Source organism: Mobula birostris, chromosome 13 (genome assembly GCF_030028105.1).
Source record: "Mobula birostris isolate sMobBir1 chromosome 13, sMobBir1.hap1, whole genome shotgun sequence".
Taxonomy (NCBI): domain Eukaryota; kingdom Metazoa; phylum Chordata; class Chondrichthyes; order Myliobatiformes; family Myliobatidae; genus Mobula; species Mobula birostris.
This window is the reverse complement of record NC_092382.1, coordinates 52,169,836-52,186,808: the sequence shown is the minus strand read 5'-3', so window position 1 is coordinate 52,186,808 and position 16,973 is coordinate 52,169,836. Positions and strand designations below refer to the sequence as shown.

The window sequence follows — 16,973 nt, the reverse complement described above, 5'->3', positions numbered from 1 at the left end:
TTTCTTTTGTTTTATATCTGCATTTCTAAGAAGGTTCTACTTTGGCATTAGACACGTGGAAAGTTTGTTAATATTAAGTGTATTGTTTATGGGAGCTGCTTTGTGCGTTAAAACAGCACTGAGTTTTCCACGCACAAAAAAAGAGGTCTGGACATAGAGCTGGTGCTTGCAGAAACCTTTAATGGAAGCGTGTTTACCCAGAAGGCTCTGCGAACAATATTCTCCGTCGCTGAAGCACCGATCGAACGCATAGGCTGTTCCCGAATATCGCGCATGCGCGCAGTGCACAAAGGCCTCGAGAAGTCTGCTCCAGGTAAGAGATATTCCCCGGCTGCGGGTGGGAATTTTCAACACCGAATTCGGGACAATTGCTGTGAGCTCCGGACACCGTGGCCCGCAAGCCCAGGATAGTCCTGCTCTCTTCCCTCTCTCTCAGCACCACGATCCGCCCGGGGGAGATTCCGGCTGATGAGGGAATGGGAACTGATGGATCTCTCACACAGAGTTGAACTCCAGCTATCTAAATGCAAGGATTAGGAACTCGGAGAAAGGGGACAAAATCTTTTACATCAGCTGTTAAGAAAATCACCTTTGTTCTGCCTCCAATCACAAACAAGGGATAATCTGCAGATATTGAAAATCCAAGCAACACACACAAAATGCTGGAAGAACTCAGCATTAGTACTCTTTTCCATAAATGCTGCCCGGCCTGCTGAGTTCCTCCAGCATTTTGTGTGTGTTGCTTGTTCGACCTCTTCTTGTTCTGGACCTTTTTACCCGTGAGGACATGTTTTGATCCATTCACTCTGTGAAAATAATGATATCAAACACCTTTGTCCTGGGCAACAAATAGCTTTCACATCACGAATGTGCCAGACTCCAATGAGACAGAATACTGCCCTTCATTTCATATGCATTGGCCGTCAGTCACCTGGGGGAGGGTTCAGGGGAAATATTTATGTACAATATAGAAACTGGTGTTACCTGTGTGTATTGTGGCGATGCAAAAGTTGCTGGAGAATTTGCAAGTGGGAGGAAGTGGAGTGATATTTGGACATCTGACTTTTTAAAGCATAATTTAGCAAGCAAATCAGATATGGACGATGTGCAATAGCTGGAGTGAGAAAATCCTTCATAACCCTTTACGGGCCTGCTACATAGATTGTGTGAGAGTGCAGATGAACTTGATCAAACCCAGAGGATGTCTTATTAACAGTGATTTGCTAACTGTTAAAATAAATAACTCTGTATTTAAAATTCAGTGTGCACATATTGTTGTTACTGGGTAAAAATTGCACAGCACACGATTTTTTGGCACACCTATCATTACAAATGAGGGGACGTTGGTGGGAAGGTGGGGAGACTTCCAGTGTCCTTGACACCCTCACGTACAAGATGTGCATCCGGCTGCAGCTTGTAACCCTGCACGTTAGGGAGTTGGAGCTGGAAATGGATGAATTCCAGATCATCTGGGATAGATATGACATGAAGAGCGGTGAGTTACATCCAAGGTGCAGGACACAGGAAACTGGGTGAGAGTCAGGAAGGGGAATGAGGTTAAATAGCCATCGCAGAGTACTCATGCGGCCATTCCACACTACAACAGGTAGACCACTGTAGAAACTGTTGTGGGGTGGGGGTGATTACCAAGCAGAGCAATGTCAAAGGGCTGATAGAGGATTTGTTAGTTCAGGAATTAAAACTAGCAGAGATCAAATATCCTAGTGGTAAGTCTTGCTAGTGCTAGTGTGTGGTGGGGGGAGGTGGAATTAAAGTTCCAGAGGGGATTAGAGTCAGACTACCAGAACAGATAGTGGAGAGGGCGAATTGAAATAACTTGTATCCTTAATATACATGAGGAGTAGAAATCTTTACATTATTTCTCCATCTAAATGTGCAATGTGTAATTTATAGTAATTTATAATAAATAGTTTGTACATAAGACAGTCATTATAACATAGAAATACAGCTGCATCAGCGTGAATTAATCAGTCTGATGTCCTGGTGGAAGTAGCTGTCCAGGAGCCTGTTGGTCCTGGCTTTTATGCTATGGTAACATTTCCTGGATGGTAGCAGCTGCAACAGTTTGTGGTTGGGGTGATTCAGGTCCCCAATGATCCTTCGGGCCTTTTTACACACCTGTCTTTGTAGATGTCCTGAACAGTGGGAAGTTCACATCTACAGATGCGCTGGGCTATCCACACCACTCTCTGCAGGTTCCTGCGATTGTGGGAAGTACAGTTCCCATACCAGGCAGTGATGCAGCCAGTCAGGATGCTCTCAATTGTGCCCCTGTAGAAAGTTCTTAGGATTTGGGACCGATACTAGACTTCCTCAAGCATCTGAGGTGAATGGGGTGCACAGCCACATACCACACAGCTGGTATGTACGGACCAAATGAGATCCTCGGTGATGTTTATGCCGAGTAATTTAAAGCTGTTCACTCTCTCAACCCCAGATCCATTGATGTCAATAGTGATCAGCCTGTCTCCATTCCTTCTGCTGTACAGCCGTCCCCAACCACCGGGCCGCAAAGCATGTGCTACCGGGCCGCGAGGAAACGATATGAGTCAGCTGCTCCTTTCCTCATTCCCTGTCACGCACTGTTGAACTTGAACATTGGGTTGTTAACTGTCCCTTATTTGCTGGGACATCTCGTATATTGGGCTGAATTGGTTTGTCCCATATGGATTGTCCCGTATTTCCCCCGCTAAGGTAGAGTGTTCCTATGAAACCATTCATGCCGGAATGGCGTGAAGCAAAGAAGCAATTACCATTAATGGGAAAAATTTATGAACATTCCCAGACCCAAAAAATAACCTACCAAATCATACCAAGTAACATATAAAACCTAAAATAACACTAACATATAAAAACGTAGTAAAAGCAGGAATGATATAATAAATACACAGCCTATATAAGATAGAAATAATGTATGTACAGTGCAGTCGGGAAGATTAAGCCAAAGCCGATTTGTGGTAAAAAAAAATGGCACGTACGCACATGCACACACAGTGTCCGTGCAAGTCTTCATGGTCATTGTAGTCTTTCTTGGGGTAAACACAAGTGTCCCATATTTGACTGCTACTTTTGTCCCTTATTTGGGAGTGAGAGAGTCGGCAACCCTAACTGTAAAAGACATGTTGAGGTGAGTTTAACCCTACTTGAACACTGCCCACCCCCCGCCCCCAATGTTGGCCGGTCCACAAGAATATTGTCAATTTTTCACCGGTCTGCGGTGCAAAAAAGGTTGGGGACCCCTGCTGTAGTGCACAACCAGTTCCTTTGTTTTTGTGACATTGAGGGAGAGGTTGCTTTCTTGACACCCAGACAGATGTTGCTCAGACAAAGTCATCAATCAAAAGGTTGAGCATGGTGTGATGATTGTGCTGAGCTGTGTATATCACAATGCAGGAAGCATCATAGGAAAGCCAGATGAGCTCAGGGCATGGAAACATGATATTATAGCCATTTCTGGGACTTGGTTGCACCCAACAGTCTGAGGGATTTTGAGGAACGAATTTGTAGAGAGATCGCAGACCATGCCAAGAAACAAAGGTTGATTCAGTCAGTGATTATAACTTTCCATATATTGACTGGGACTCCCATACTTAAAAAGGACTAGATGGGGTAGAGTTTGTCAAATGTGCCCTTAATCAGTACATAGAACTCCTGACGTCGAAGTATGCAATAGGCTGTTAGGGAATGATCCAGGGCTGGTGACAGAAATTAGTGATCATAATACTATGAGATTCAAAGTATATATGGAAAAAGAGAGGTTTGGACCATGAGTTGTGTTCTAAATTGGAGAAAGATTAATTTTGATGGTATCGGAAAGGATCTAGAGGAACAGATTTGTAGAGAGATTGTAGACTATGCTAAGAAACAAATGTTGATGTAGTAAGTGATTATAACTTTCCAAATGTTGACTGTGTCTCCCATACTGTAAAAGGTCTAGCTGGGGTAGAGTTTTTCAAATGTGTCCTTAATCAACATGTAGAATTCCCAATGTAGAAGTGTGCAATAAGATATTGGGAAATGATCCAGGGCTAGTGATGGAAATTACTGTATGGGAACACCTTGTATCTACTGATCATAATGCCATGAGATTCCAAGTAAATATGGAAAAGAGAGATCTGGACCACGGGTTGAGATTCTAAATTGGAGAAAGGTCAATTTTGATGGTATCAGAAAGGATCTGACAAGTGTGGATTGGGACAGGCTGTTTTCTGGCAAAGGAGTACTTGGTAAGTGGGCATCCTTCAGAAGTGGAATTTTGATGTGTAGAGTTTGTATGAGCCTGCCAAATTAAAAGTTGAAAGGTAACTGGTTCAGGGAACCTTGGCTTTCCAGAGATATTGAGGCGCCAGACATCTTGTTCCTCTGAATGCCTCAGACTGTTGGATGCTACCAAGTCTCATTAATGACTGCAAATCATAATTCAATGCCCTGAGCATATCTGATTTTTTTGTAGTTGTCTTCTGTTAGTTTTAAAAACTTTCCAATAGTTTTTGTTCTATTATTTGCCATCTCTTTGGCTTTTATGTTGGCTTTGGCTTCTCATTTCAGCCACGGTTGTATCCTCCTGCCTTTCCAATGCTTCCACTTCTTTGGAATGTATCTATCACTCACCTCCTGAAATTCTCCCAGAATCTCCAGAAATTGCTGCTCCATCATTAATCCTACCAGTCTCCCCTTCCAATCAAGTTCAGCCGGCTCCTCTGTCATAGGGAGATGGAGAAGTTCTGTTAGACAGGCCATTCAGCTCATCGAGACAATGCCTAAAATATTTAAACTCTCTGATGCAACGTCCCACACTGGGACCACAGCCCTCCATACCCCTACCATCCAGGTACCCATCCAAACTTCTCTTAACTAGTCAAATTCAGCTGGCACGAGCCACTTGTGCTGGCATCTCATTCCACACTGTCACAACCATTTCAGTGAAGAGTTTTTCTACATGTTCCTCTTAAATTTTCACCTTCCCCATTTGCCCATGACCTCTGGTTGTCATCGCACCCAACCTCAGTGGAAAAATCCTGCTTGCATTTACCCTATCTAAACCCTCATAATTGTGTATACTTCCTACAGTTTCTATCTTTAACTTTTATTCTGACAAGCACATATCCAAGATTTTTCAAAATTTTGCTTTGAAGGCCTCCCATTTACCATAAAGCAGCCTGTCCCAGTCCACAGTTGCCAGATCTGAGTGTCATAATTCCAGGTGTTGATCCATGCCCTGAACACATCTGCCTTTCCTACGATGCTCCTGGTATTGAAATATACAGGGTTCAGCATATTCACTGCACCATGCTCAACTTTTTCATTCCTGACTTTGTCTGAGATCTGAACAACATCAGTCTCCACAACCCCTCCACTTTCTGCTCTGTTGTTCAGGCTCCCATTCCACCTTCAAAATTAGTTTAACACCCCCGCCACATCCCACCTCCCACCATGCAGCTCTATCACCCCTTTGGCTTTCATCTCCCAGATCAATAAAAAGCAGGTGCATACCAGGTACAGACAGATAGGAACAAATGGGGTGCTTATGAAGTACAAGAAATTCAAGTGAACACTTATGAAAGAAATAAAAGAAGGTATGAGGTTGCCCCAGCAGACAAGGTGAAGGAGAATCTTCATGGATTCTGCAGATATGTTAAGAGCAAAAAGATTGCAAGGGAAAAAATTAATCTTCAGCAAGATCAAAATGATAATCCATATGAGGAGACAAAATAGATGTGGGAGATATTTTTTGCATCCGTATTTACTCAGGAGATGGACACAGAGTCTATGGAAGTGAGGCAAAGCAGTATCAACTTCATGGACCTGTACAGATTACAGAGGTGGGCGTGTTTGCTGTCTTATGGCAAATTAGCGTTGATAAATCCCCAGGGCTTGACAAGTTGTTCCCTGGGACCCTGCAGAAGACAGGTGCAGAAATTGTCGAGGCCCAAGCACAGATATATAATTCACCCTTCGTGACAGGTGACAGACTGGAGGATTGGAGGACAGCCAATGTTGTTCTGCTGTTCAAGAAAGTCTCTAAAAATAAATGAGGAAATCTTATGTTGGTGAGCTTGACATCAGTAGGGGGAAAGTTATTGCAACACATGTGCAGGAACCAGATGTATAAGTATTTGGATGGATGTGGACTGATTAAGGATAGGCAGCATGGCTTTGTGCATGGCAGGTCACGTCTAGCCAATCTTACAGATTTTCTCGAGGAAGTTATAAGGAAAGTGGATGAGGGCAAAGCAGTGGATGTAGTCTACATGGACTTTTGCAAAGCACTTGACTAGGTCTCATATGGGTGATTGGTCAAGAACGTTCAGTCACTCAGCAATTAAGATTAGACATTAAATTGGATGACGCACTGAAGCCAGAGTGTGTTGCAGATGTTTGTCTCTCTGACTGCAACCTGTGACTGGTGGTGTGCCATAGAGATCAGTGCTGGGTCTGTTATTGTTTGTCATCTATATCAGTAATCTGCAGTGAGGAAGGTTTTCAAAGCTTGCAGAGGGATTTGGACCAGCTGGAAAAATGGGCTGAAAAATGACAGATGGAGTTTAATACAGACAAGTGTGAGGTATTGCATTTTGGAAGGACAAACCAAGGTAGAACATACAAGGTAAATGATAAGGCACTAAAGAGTGCAGTAGAACAGAGTGATCTGTGAATGCAGATACAAAATTCCCTAAAAGTGTCATCACAGGTAGATAGGGTCATAAAGAGAGCTTTTGGTACATTGGCTTTTATAAATCAAAGTATTGAGTATAAGAGTTGGAATGTTATGGTGAGGTTGTATAAGGCATTGACAAGGCTGAATTTGGAGTATTGTGTACAGTTTTGGTCACCTAATTACAGAAAGGATATTAATAAGATTGAAAGAGTGCAGAGAAGGTTTACAAGGATGTTGCCGGGACTTGAGAAACTGAGTTACAGAGAAAGGTTGAATAGGTTAGGACTTTATTCCCTGAAGCGTAGAAGGATGAGGGGAGAATTGATAGAGGTATGTACAATTATGATGGATATAGATAGAGTGAATGCAATCAGGCATTTTCCACTGAGGCTAGGGGAGAAAAAAAAAACAGAGGACATGGGTTAAAGGTGAGGGGGGAAAAGTTTAAAGGGAACATTAGGCTTCTTCGCACAGAGAGTGGTGGGATTATGGAATGAGCTGCCAGACAAGGTGGGAAAAGCGGGTTCTTTTTTAACATTTAAGAATAAATTGGACAGATACATGGATGAGAGGTGCATGGAGGGATATGGTCCAGGTGCAGGTCAGTGGGACGAGGCAGAAAATGGTTCGGCACAGCCAAGAAGGGCCAAAAGGCCTGTTGCTCTAATGTTCTATGATAACATGGTTAGCTGGAGCAGCAAATTTGTGGATGAAACCGAGACTGGGGGTTTAGCAGACTGTGTGAGGACTATCATGGCTTTGCAGTGCAAACTGGAGCAGCTGGAAAAATGGCCTGAGAATTGGAAAATAGAATTTAATGCAGACAAATGTGAGGTGTTGAACTTTGGTAGGACCTACAAATGTAGATCTTTCTCAGTGGCTGGTAGGGCATGGAGGAGTGTTGTTGAAGAAAGGGATCTGGGAATACAGGTGTATATTTTAGTGGAAGTGGTGTCACAGTTCGATAGGGACAGAAGGAAAGATTTTGGCACATTGGTCTTCATAAATCAAAGTACCGAGTACAGGAGGTGGATGCTATGTTGACTTTGTACAAGACATCGGTGAGGCCTAATCTGGAGTATTGTGTGCAGTTTTGGTGACCTACTTACAGGAAAGATGTTAAAGAAGTTGAAAAAGTTCAGAGAAAATTTGCAAGGAAGTTGCCAGGTCTGGAGGATTTAGGTTATGAGGAGAGATTGAACAGGCCAGGGCTTTATTCCTTGGAATGTAGAAGATTAAGGGGAGATTTGATGGAGGTGTACCAAAATAATGAGGGTTATAGATAGGGTAAATGCAAGCTGGGATTGGGTGGGACTACAACCAGAGGCCATGGGTTAAGGGTGAAAGGTGAAATGTTAAGGGGAACATGAGGGGAAATTTCCTCACACAGAGGGTCATCCAGGTGTGGAATGAGCATCCAGCACAACTGGTGTATGTGAGCTCAATTTCAACATTTATGAAGTTTGTATAGGTACTGGGATTGTAGGGGTATGGGAGTGGAAAGTTTAAATAGTTCAACACCAACTATATGGGCCAAAGGGCCTGTTTCTGTGTTGTACTTTTCTATGACTGTGACAAGAACCTTCAGTAATACTAATATTCACTCGAATTCCTTTTAACAGCTGTGCAGACCAACCATACATCTGAGTAGGAGATATTTACATGGCATTAAAACTGTGGCACTTTCAGTTAACAGTACATAAAGAAAATCCGAGCTGCACATTAACAAAGGCTATTTGTGTGAGAGTGCTTCAGTTACTGTGAGGCCAGGCAATGCCGCTCAGGCAGAACAGGGAATAACACCAATGGACAGAGTCAAACCGAACCAGGTCACAGATTGGAGTTGGCAGAAATGCCCCATTCTTATAGAGACAGGAAGAGCATCAGAGAATTTGATGGTCATTCCAGTCACCAGCACTGTGACCAGCTAGAAGATGATTTCTCTCTCCAACTTGGGTTGAACTTCACATTAATAGTGCGATGTCACACCTTGGCAACTAAAGTGATCTTATCTGAAATGTTATCCTTCACCCATTGATGGATTTTGTAAATCTCTTTTCAGGTTTAAAAAGGACAGGGAATTTGTCTTTGGGAATCTCGAACACGGCACGCCAATTTTGCTGTCTCTGTCTCGATATTTAAGAAGTGGAGCAAGGGATTCACTCGATCATCTTTCCTGCTCAGTCTGTGGGGAGGGATTCACTCGATCATCTGACTGACTGGCATGCCCGTCATTTTACACAGGGAGGAACCCATTCGTCTGCTCAGACAGTGGGAATGGATTCAGTCATCTGAACTGAAGGTACATTAGCAAGTTTACACTGGGCAAGGCCATTCATCTGTTCTGTGTGTGAGAAGGGATTCAGTCGGTCTTCCCACCTGTGGACACACCGGTCAGTTCACACTGGGCAGAGGCTGGTCATCTGCTGAATTTGTGGGGAAGGATTCACTCGGTCATCTGACCTGATGGCTCACCAGTCAGTTCACACCGGGGAGTGGACGTTCTCTTGCTCGGATTGTGGGAAGAGATTCACTTGCTCATCTAAACTGAAGGTACATCAGAGAGTTCACGCTGGAGAGAGGCCGTTCACCTGCTTGGTCTGTGGGGAGGGATTCACTCAGTCATCCAACCTACAGAGTCACCAACGAGTTCACACTGGGGAGAAGTCATTCACCTGCAAAGACTGTGGAAAGGGATTCGCTAAGTCATCCACCCTATTGGCACACCAGTCAGTTCACACTGGGGAGTGGCCATTCACCTGCTCAGAATGTGGGAAAGGATGCACTCAGTCATCTGATCTGCTGGTACACCAGCGAGTTCATACTTGGGAGAGGCCATTCACCTGCTCAGACTGTGGGAAGGGATTCAATCAGTCATCTCACCTACTGACACACCAGTCAGTTCACACTGGGGAGAGGCCATTCACCTGCTCAGAATGTGGGAAAGGATGCACTCAGTCATCTGATCTGCTGGTACACCAGCGAGTTCATACTGGGGAGAGGCCATTCACCTGCTCAGACTGTGGGAAAAGATTCAGTCATTCATCCAACCTAATGGCGCACCAGCGAGTTCACACTGGGGAGAGGCTGTTTACCTGCTCAGTCTGTGGGAAGAGATTCACTCGGTCATCCAACCTAATGGTGCACCAGCGAGTTCACACTGGAGACAGGCCGTTCACCTGCTCAGACTGTGGAAAGGGATTCACTCGGGCATCTCACTTACTGACACACCAGTCAGTTCACACTGGGGAGAGGCCATTCACCTGCTCGGTCTGTGGGAAGAGATTCCGTCGGTCATCCAACCTCAAGACACACCAGCAAGTTCACACTGGGGAGAGGCCAATCACCTGCTCAGACTGTGGGAAGGAATTCACTCGGGCATCTCACCTACTGAGACACCAGTCAATTCACACTGGAGAGAGGCCGTTCACCTGCTCAGAATGTGGGAGAGGATTCATTCAGTCATCCGAACTATTGGCACACAAGTCAGCTCACAGTGGGGAGTGGCCATTCACTTGCTCAGAATGTGACAAGGGATTCACTCGGTCATCTAATCTGCTGGCACACCAGCGAGTTCACACTGGGGAGAGGCCATTCACTTGCTCAGACTGTGGGAAGGCATTCACACATTCATCCAACCTACAGAGACACCAGCGAGTTCACACTGGAGAGAGGCCATTCACCTGCTCAGACTGTGGGAAGGGATTCACTCGGGCATCTCACCTACTGAGACACCAGTCAGTTCACACTGGGGAGAGGCCGTTCACCCGCTCAGAATGTGGGAGAGGATTCATTCAGTCATCTGAACTATTGGCACACCAGTCAGTTCACACTGGGTAGAGGCTGTTCACCTGCTCAGACTTTGGGAAGAGATTCTCTCAGTCACCTCAACTGTATGTGCATCATTCAGTTCACACTGGGGAGAGGCCGGTCAAGTGCTGTGAATGTGGGAAGAGATTCACTTAGTAATCTAACCTTGTGACATATTACCGGGTTCACACTTGGGAGAAAGTTTCAATAAGCTGTATGCTGGATATTTGTCTATCACTGTTGCTGATGCAATTTCGAGAGTGACTGTCAGTGCTGAACTCTGCAATTATTGCTGCTGCTCACCACACCCAGTCCTGCACCCTGGCCACTGGGCAAGGGAGGAGTTTCTTCTGCTGCATATTCACCTTTAATGGGACTGGAGTTTAATATTCTGTGTAGTGTTCTTAGTAATATTAGTTGGACTGTTAACTGTTAATTGCTAATTACAAAATGGCTTCTCTGAAGTGTTATACTAAAACGGCTTCCCGTACTGTTTGCTGCTGAGTAAGGGGTTCTCTGTAACAGCATGTTTGGGTTATAATTAGTGATAATGGAAATTGTATTCATTTGCCAGCCAATGGAAGTCATGATATGCTATCTTGCATGTGTGTGCTGAGCTGAGGATCGGGGGCTTTTTCAGGAGGCAAGCGGAGAGAATGGATGTGTGGGGAACGGACAGCGGTTCCAGGGCGGCAGATACCAGACCTCGGGGGTTCGGATGGTGGCCAGAGTCTTGGAAGGACATTGTGGATGGAATCGGAGGCGTGAGCTCCAACGTATTAAAATATTAGGTGCACAAGACTGATAAGTTACTTATGTGGCGCCTTTTCTTTTAGTTGTTTCTACAACCCATCATTATGAATTGCTATAAAGTATGTTCCGGTGGGATGAAAGACGTTACATTGTGGGGGCTCGTCCAGGATTTGAATTCTGTCAGATACAGAGTAGGTCACCGGGTTTAAATTAGGGGAGATGGACTCGGATAAGATTGAACTTTGGTGTGAGATCGATGATGTCCCAGTTAATCATGCCTGCGTACTAAGGGGGTGGACATACGTACTCCGGACGATGTGTTAATTCGATGTTTGACTATGGTCAGAGCTATCGGTAAGGTTGAGATCGTAAGCAGAAATATTGGTAAAATGTGGGACTCAGCCTTTGTGCTGGTACAGACGGGCGCTGACGTCAAGGAATTGGGACTGCAGCCGTGTATCAGTGACGTAGGTGAGGCGGGTCTATGGGGCGTGCACACTGTCATGGAGGAAGGGTTTGAAGGGACACCAGTAGCGTTGCCCGCAGCTTGGGGTGCAGATTTTAGAGAGCGGGTCATTTGTTTTTGAAGAATGAAGGAAGGGAGTGGTCAGATTTGGAGAATGTAATTGGTTCTCATTCCCCACGGAAGGGGAAGGCTCTGAGTTGGCCTCAGCTATTAACTCCCCGGTGAACAGGGCGATGGGTCCGTGTCAGAAGTTAAGAATTTTCTCAGGGAGGACCCACATCCCCGAAGGGAAAGATGATGATGAAACGTGGGCAGAACATACCTCTCAGCTGCTCGGTGAGTGGCAGTGTCCTGAGGAGGAGAAGCGGCAAAGATTGGGAGAAAGTTTGAGAAGGGCGGCAGCTGAGGTGGTAAAAGGCGTGGAAGTTAACCAGCCCTTGGCTTCCTGGAAGGAGTATCTGGAAGCATTCGTCGTCTGAACCCTCAGTGCCTAGGTGGCACATGGGGTCTCCACAAGGGTCTAGAAGCATTAGAGGAGGCTTTTGGGCTAACTGGGGGCAGGGTCGAGCTTTTAGAGGGAATTCAGAATTTGTGTCAGGATAAAGGGGAAAAACTTTCTGAGTATCTTTTCCGGCTGGAGCGAAGGCTAAATTGCTTGAGACTCCAGGGATCATTTCAGGGAATGAGGTGGATTAGATAAGGATCGACCAGGTAGCCAGGGGCATGCAGAGACATGATGCAGTCGCTATGAGCCTCCGGCAGCCTCGTAGAATGCGTCTTTTGTTCGGTTGCTCAGAGAGGTAAAGGAGGAGGAGGACCCATTGGAAGCGGAAGAGGGCCTCGTTAGTACGGTGCCGTCCTCGGTAGCAGCTCCTTGTGGTGAAATGGCCGGGGCCAGATCCATGCGGGAGATAGCAAAAGTGATCGCGGCAGGCGGAGTCTCTCCGCGTGGGGGGACTAGTGGGAAAGGCCCCTCCCTGAAGGGACGGACAGCACTGGGGCCAGGCAGAGGCTAGGGTCTCGCGAGACGAGGCATGTGCCATAACTGTGGGGAAGAGGGGAACTTCAGGTGGGAATGTGAATGGCAGGGAGCCCCTTGGAGGGAGAGACCCCGGGTGTCCCAGCCGGAGAGGAGGGGGGTGTTGGGAAACTTAGAAGAGACTCAGTGAGAGTACGGACTGGAGTCTTCGGGAAAAATATGTTCCCAACAATGTGCCACGGGGCCCTCGAGAGGAAAAGACCCTATCCCAGAAGTATTGGTGGGACCCCGAGAGAGGGGACAGATGCAAAAGCCATACTCGACACGGGGTCGCAGGTCACATTACTGTACCGGTCATTGTACAATCAGTATCTGGCGCATTTACCCCTGACACCTTTCAGTGCACTGGAAATGTGGGGTATCAGTGATGGTGATTACCCGTACGATGGCTATTTGTCTGTGAAACTGGAGTTCCTGGAAGCTGAGGTGAGGGTGTCTGAGGCTCATGAGACCCTGGTACTGGTTTACCCCGACACCGGTGAGACTGAGGGTGTGTCCATTCTGGTGGGGACCAACACCCCTATTGTGCAGAGACTCTTCGGAACCTGTAAGGAGAAGTTGAGAAAGACTCTGGGGACCCTGTCAGTGCACCCAGTGTTCTGAGCTGCTTTTGAGGAAGCGTGGGGTCACCCGGGGCTGGATGCGACATGTGAATGAGTCACTGTGTTGTGTGCACAGTCGAAGCCCAGGGTGGTACGGCCCGGTGAAGTAGCAAGTGTGATGGGGATCCCTAGATTCCCGGGAGTGCCTGAGGGTGAAGCCCTTTTAGTGGACACCTCGGAAGACCTTGAGGGGGCGTCAAGATTCCCTGCTGGGGTGCTGGTGAGACCCGAGTTGCAGAAGCCCTCGGTGGTGCAGGCACGCAGGCTGGTGGTGACCGTCAGGAACACGGCTGCGCGAGAGGTCACCTTTAAGCGGGGACTGCCTCTGACGCATTTGTTTCTGCTGATGGTGATGCATAGCGCCCCCGTGAGGCCAGCTGGGGAGAGCTGTCGGGAAAACGGCCTAAGGTGACAGCTGAAGCTTTTAACTTTGAGGCATCCCCTGTGCCGGAGGGTTGGAAGCGGAGGCTGGTGGAGAAGATGTTGACGATGACAGATATTTTTTCCATTGACGAATCTGATGTGGGTTGTTCCAGGAGCACTCGCCTCACCATACGGGTGACTGAGAATTATCTGTTTAGAGAACGATCACGGAGACTGGCCCCTGCAGATGTGGAAGACGTGCGGCAGCATTTGTGTAAGTTGAGGGAGGGTGGGATCATCACAGAGTCCTGAAGCCCTTATGCGTCTCCTATCGTAGTGGCCTGGAAGAAGAATGGGAAGGTTCGTATGTGTGTGGACTATAGAACACTGAACAGGCGCACGGTCCCTGATCAGTACACAGTTCCCCGGGTCGAAGACGCGCTGGCCTGTCTGAGTGGGGCGAAGTGGTTTGGCGTGTTGGATTTGAGGAGTGGATATTACCAGATCCCGATGAGTAAGGCCGATAAGGAGAAGATGGCCTTCATTTGCCCTCTGGGATTTTACCAGTTCGGAAGGATGCCCCAGGGCATATCGGTGGACCCTGCCACTTTCCATAGGGTCATGGTGAAGACAGTGGGGGATATGAACCTGCTCGAAGTGCTCGTATATTTGGACAACCTCATAGTATTTGGATTCACCTTGGAAGAACACGAAGTGAGACTAATGAAGGTGCTCAGCCGTCTGAAGCAGGAAGGGTTAAAACTTTCCCTGGACAGGTGTCAGTTCTGCCAGACGTCTGTTGGCTATGTTGGGCACATAGTCTAGCGAATGGAGTAGTTACAGACCCGGCTAAGATAGAAGCGGTGACCATGTGGCCGAGGTCCCAGACCATGAGCGCTCTGCGTTCGTTCCTGGGGTTCTGTGGGTACTATCGGAGACTCCTGAAGGGCTACGCCGGGGTGAGTCATCAGTTGAACCTGTTCCTGCGTGGCTACCCTTCCCTGCGACAGAGGGGGAAGGCGAGGAAAGGACGGGAGGGTGGAAAATATTTGAACCCATCAGAGCCCTCTGGACAGAGATGGGATGACAAACGTGAAGCGGCTTTCCATTCGCTGAAGGAGATGCTGACTCAGGCGCCGGTACTGGCTTTTGCAGACCCCTGATTGCCCGACGTGCTACACACCAATGCCTGCCGTGAGGGGTTGGGGGCCGTTTTGTATCAGGATCAGGGCGCTGGCCTGAGGCCTGTGGCGATTGTCAGCCGGAGTTTGTCGCCATCGGAGAGAAACTATCCCCCTCCCACAAGTTGGAGCTCCAGGCGTTGAAATGGGCGGTGGTGGATAAGCTGAGTGACTATCTCTACGGGGCCAAGTTTGAGGTGCGGACAGACAACAACCCGCTCACTTACATCCTGACCTCGGCGAAACTGGATGCCACAGGCCATCGGTGGCTGGCAGCTTTGTCTTAATATGATTTCAGCCTGAAGTACCGGCAGGGGAGACAGAATGTCGACGTGGATGTGTTGTCCCGACGGGGCCATGAGGAGCTGGGGAAGGACGAGGACTGGGAGAGGGTTCCTGCATCCGGGGTGAAGGTGATGTGCGAGTTTGCTATCATCGTGCAGGCTGAGGAGAAGGAGAGGCCGTATCGAGCAGTCGACTCATTGGGGACATCCAGTGATGCTCTGCCTCCAGTGTACTGTGACATGACTGCTCTGAAGACCACGCAGTTGCCGGGGTTAAGCCCTGGGGAAGTGGCCACTGCTCAGCGAGATGACCCAGACATAGGCCCGGTCTGGCATGCCGTGGAAGAGGGGGATGTTGCACGGACGGAGAAGGCCAAGCACGGTCCCGCATCCCTGTTACTGAAAGAATGGCTTCGGTTGAGGTTGAAGAACCAAATGTTATACCGGGTAACGTCAGCCCCGACCGAGCTCGGTGTTGGCAGCTGGTCCTGCCAGAGAAGTATCGGAAGGTTGTGTTGAAGTCTCTCCATGATGACCCTGGGCATTTGGGGGTTGAAGAGACCTATGGATTGCTCAAGGATCGGTTTTACTGCCCCAGATTAGGACGGAGGTTGAAGAATACTGCACGTCCTTCATTCGCTGCATACGAGGGAATACGCTGCCCGGGCAGGCTGCTCCTTTGTCCCACTAGCAGAGTGCGGGGCCTTTGGACCTGGTGTGTATGGATTTCCTGTCCATAGAACCCGATTCCACCAACACAGCAAATGTCTTGGTCATCACGGACCACCACACCGGGTATGCTCAAGCTTTCCCTACCAAGGATCAGAGGACGACCACCATGGCGAAAGTGCTATGGGAGAAGTATTTTGTGCATTCTGGTCTTCCCCGGCGGATCCATAGTGGCCAGGGACGGGACTTTGAGAGTAAGCTCATCTATGAGTTGCTGGGCATGCCGGGGGTTGAGAAATCGAGGATCACGTCCTATCATCCGCAGGGGGATCCCCAGCCGGGAAGGTTCAATCGGACACTACTAGACATGCTCAGGACTCTGGAGATCAGCAGAAAGAATTGTTGGAGTCGACATATTGGGCATCTTGTTCACTGTTGCAACTGCACACGCAATGAAGCTACTGGTTACTCGCCCTATTATGTCGTGTTTGGGCGCGAGGCCAGGCTGCCCATTGACCTTTGTTTCGGGGCTGATGCGGGTGAGGTGTCACCGAAGCCTTACTTGAAGTATATGTCTGATATGAGGCAAGAACCGAAAAGAGCTTACGAGTTGGCCGGGGAGGCAGCCGCCCGACAGAATCAGGGAAATAAGAGGAGGTACAACCAGAAAGTGAAGTTCACTCAACTCCTGCCGTGAGACCGAGTCCTCATCAGGAATCTGGGATTACCGGGAAAACAGAAACTGACTGATCGCTGGGCAGGCACGCCCTATGTGATGGAGAGTTAAATGCCAAACTTGCCGGTTTTCCGGGTATGGCCTGAGGATGGAAAGGGGCCTGTCAAGATTCTCCATCGGAATCACCTGTTGCCGCTGGGGCAAGATGTGCAGGTAGAGCAGGAGCCTGAAGAGGTGGCTGCACACCGTGCCAGGACTCTGCGTCCCCGCAGGGTGGAGAACGTGCCCACCCCTGGAGAGACGGGCCCAGGCCCAGCCCCTGTGAGGGATACTGATTTGGAAGATGATGACTGGGATGGTTGGTACATTCTGCTGTTCGCTGATGCTCCCGGGATGGAGAAAGAGACTCCTGGCCTTTCCCCCACTGGGTTAGAGTGGGCTAGTGAGGGGC

The 16,973-nt window shown here is 47.9% G+C and overlaps 1 protein-coding gene across 1 annotated transcript; it reads left to right on the top strand.

Moving 5' to 3' along the window:
• Nucleotides 1-283: 283 nt before the first annotated feature.
• Nucleotides 284-10,797, top strand: LOC140206839 (uncharacterized). Its single transcript, XM_072275082.1, has 2 exons — nucleotides 284-313; nucleotides 8,742-10,797. Exon 2 carries the CDS (start codon nucleotides 9,146-9,148, stop codon nucleotides 10,517-10,519), a length of 1,374 nt encoding a protein of 457 aa, XP_072131183.1. The 5' UTR covers nucleotides 284-313; nucleotides 8,742-9,145; the 3' UTR covers nucleotides 10,520-10,797.
• The last annotated feature ends 6,176 nt before the right edge of the window (nucleotides 10,798-16,973 follow it).

Coding starts and splice junctions, on each gene's coding strand:
- LOC140206839 (XM_072275082.1), top strand. CDS start 9,146: ATGGCTCACCAGTCAGTTCACACCGGGGAGTGGACGTTCTCTTGCTCG.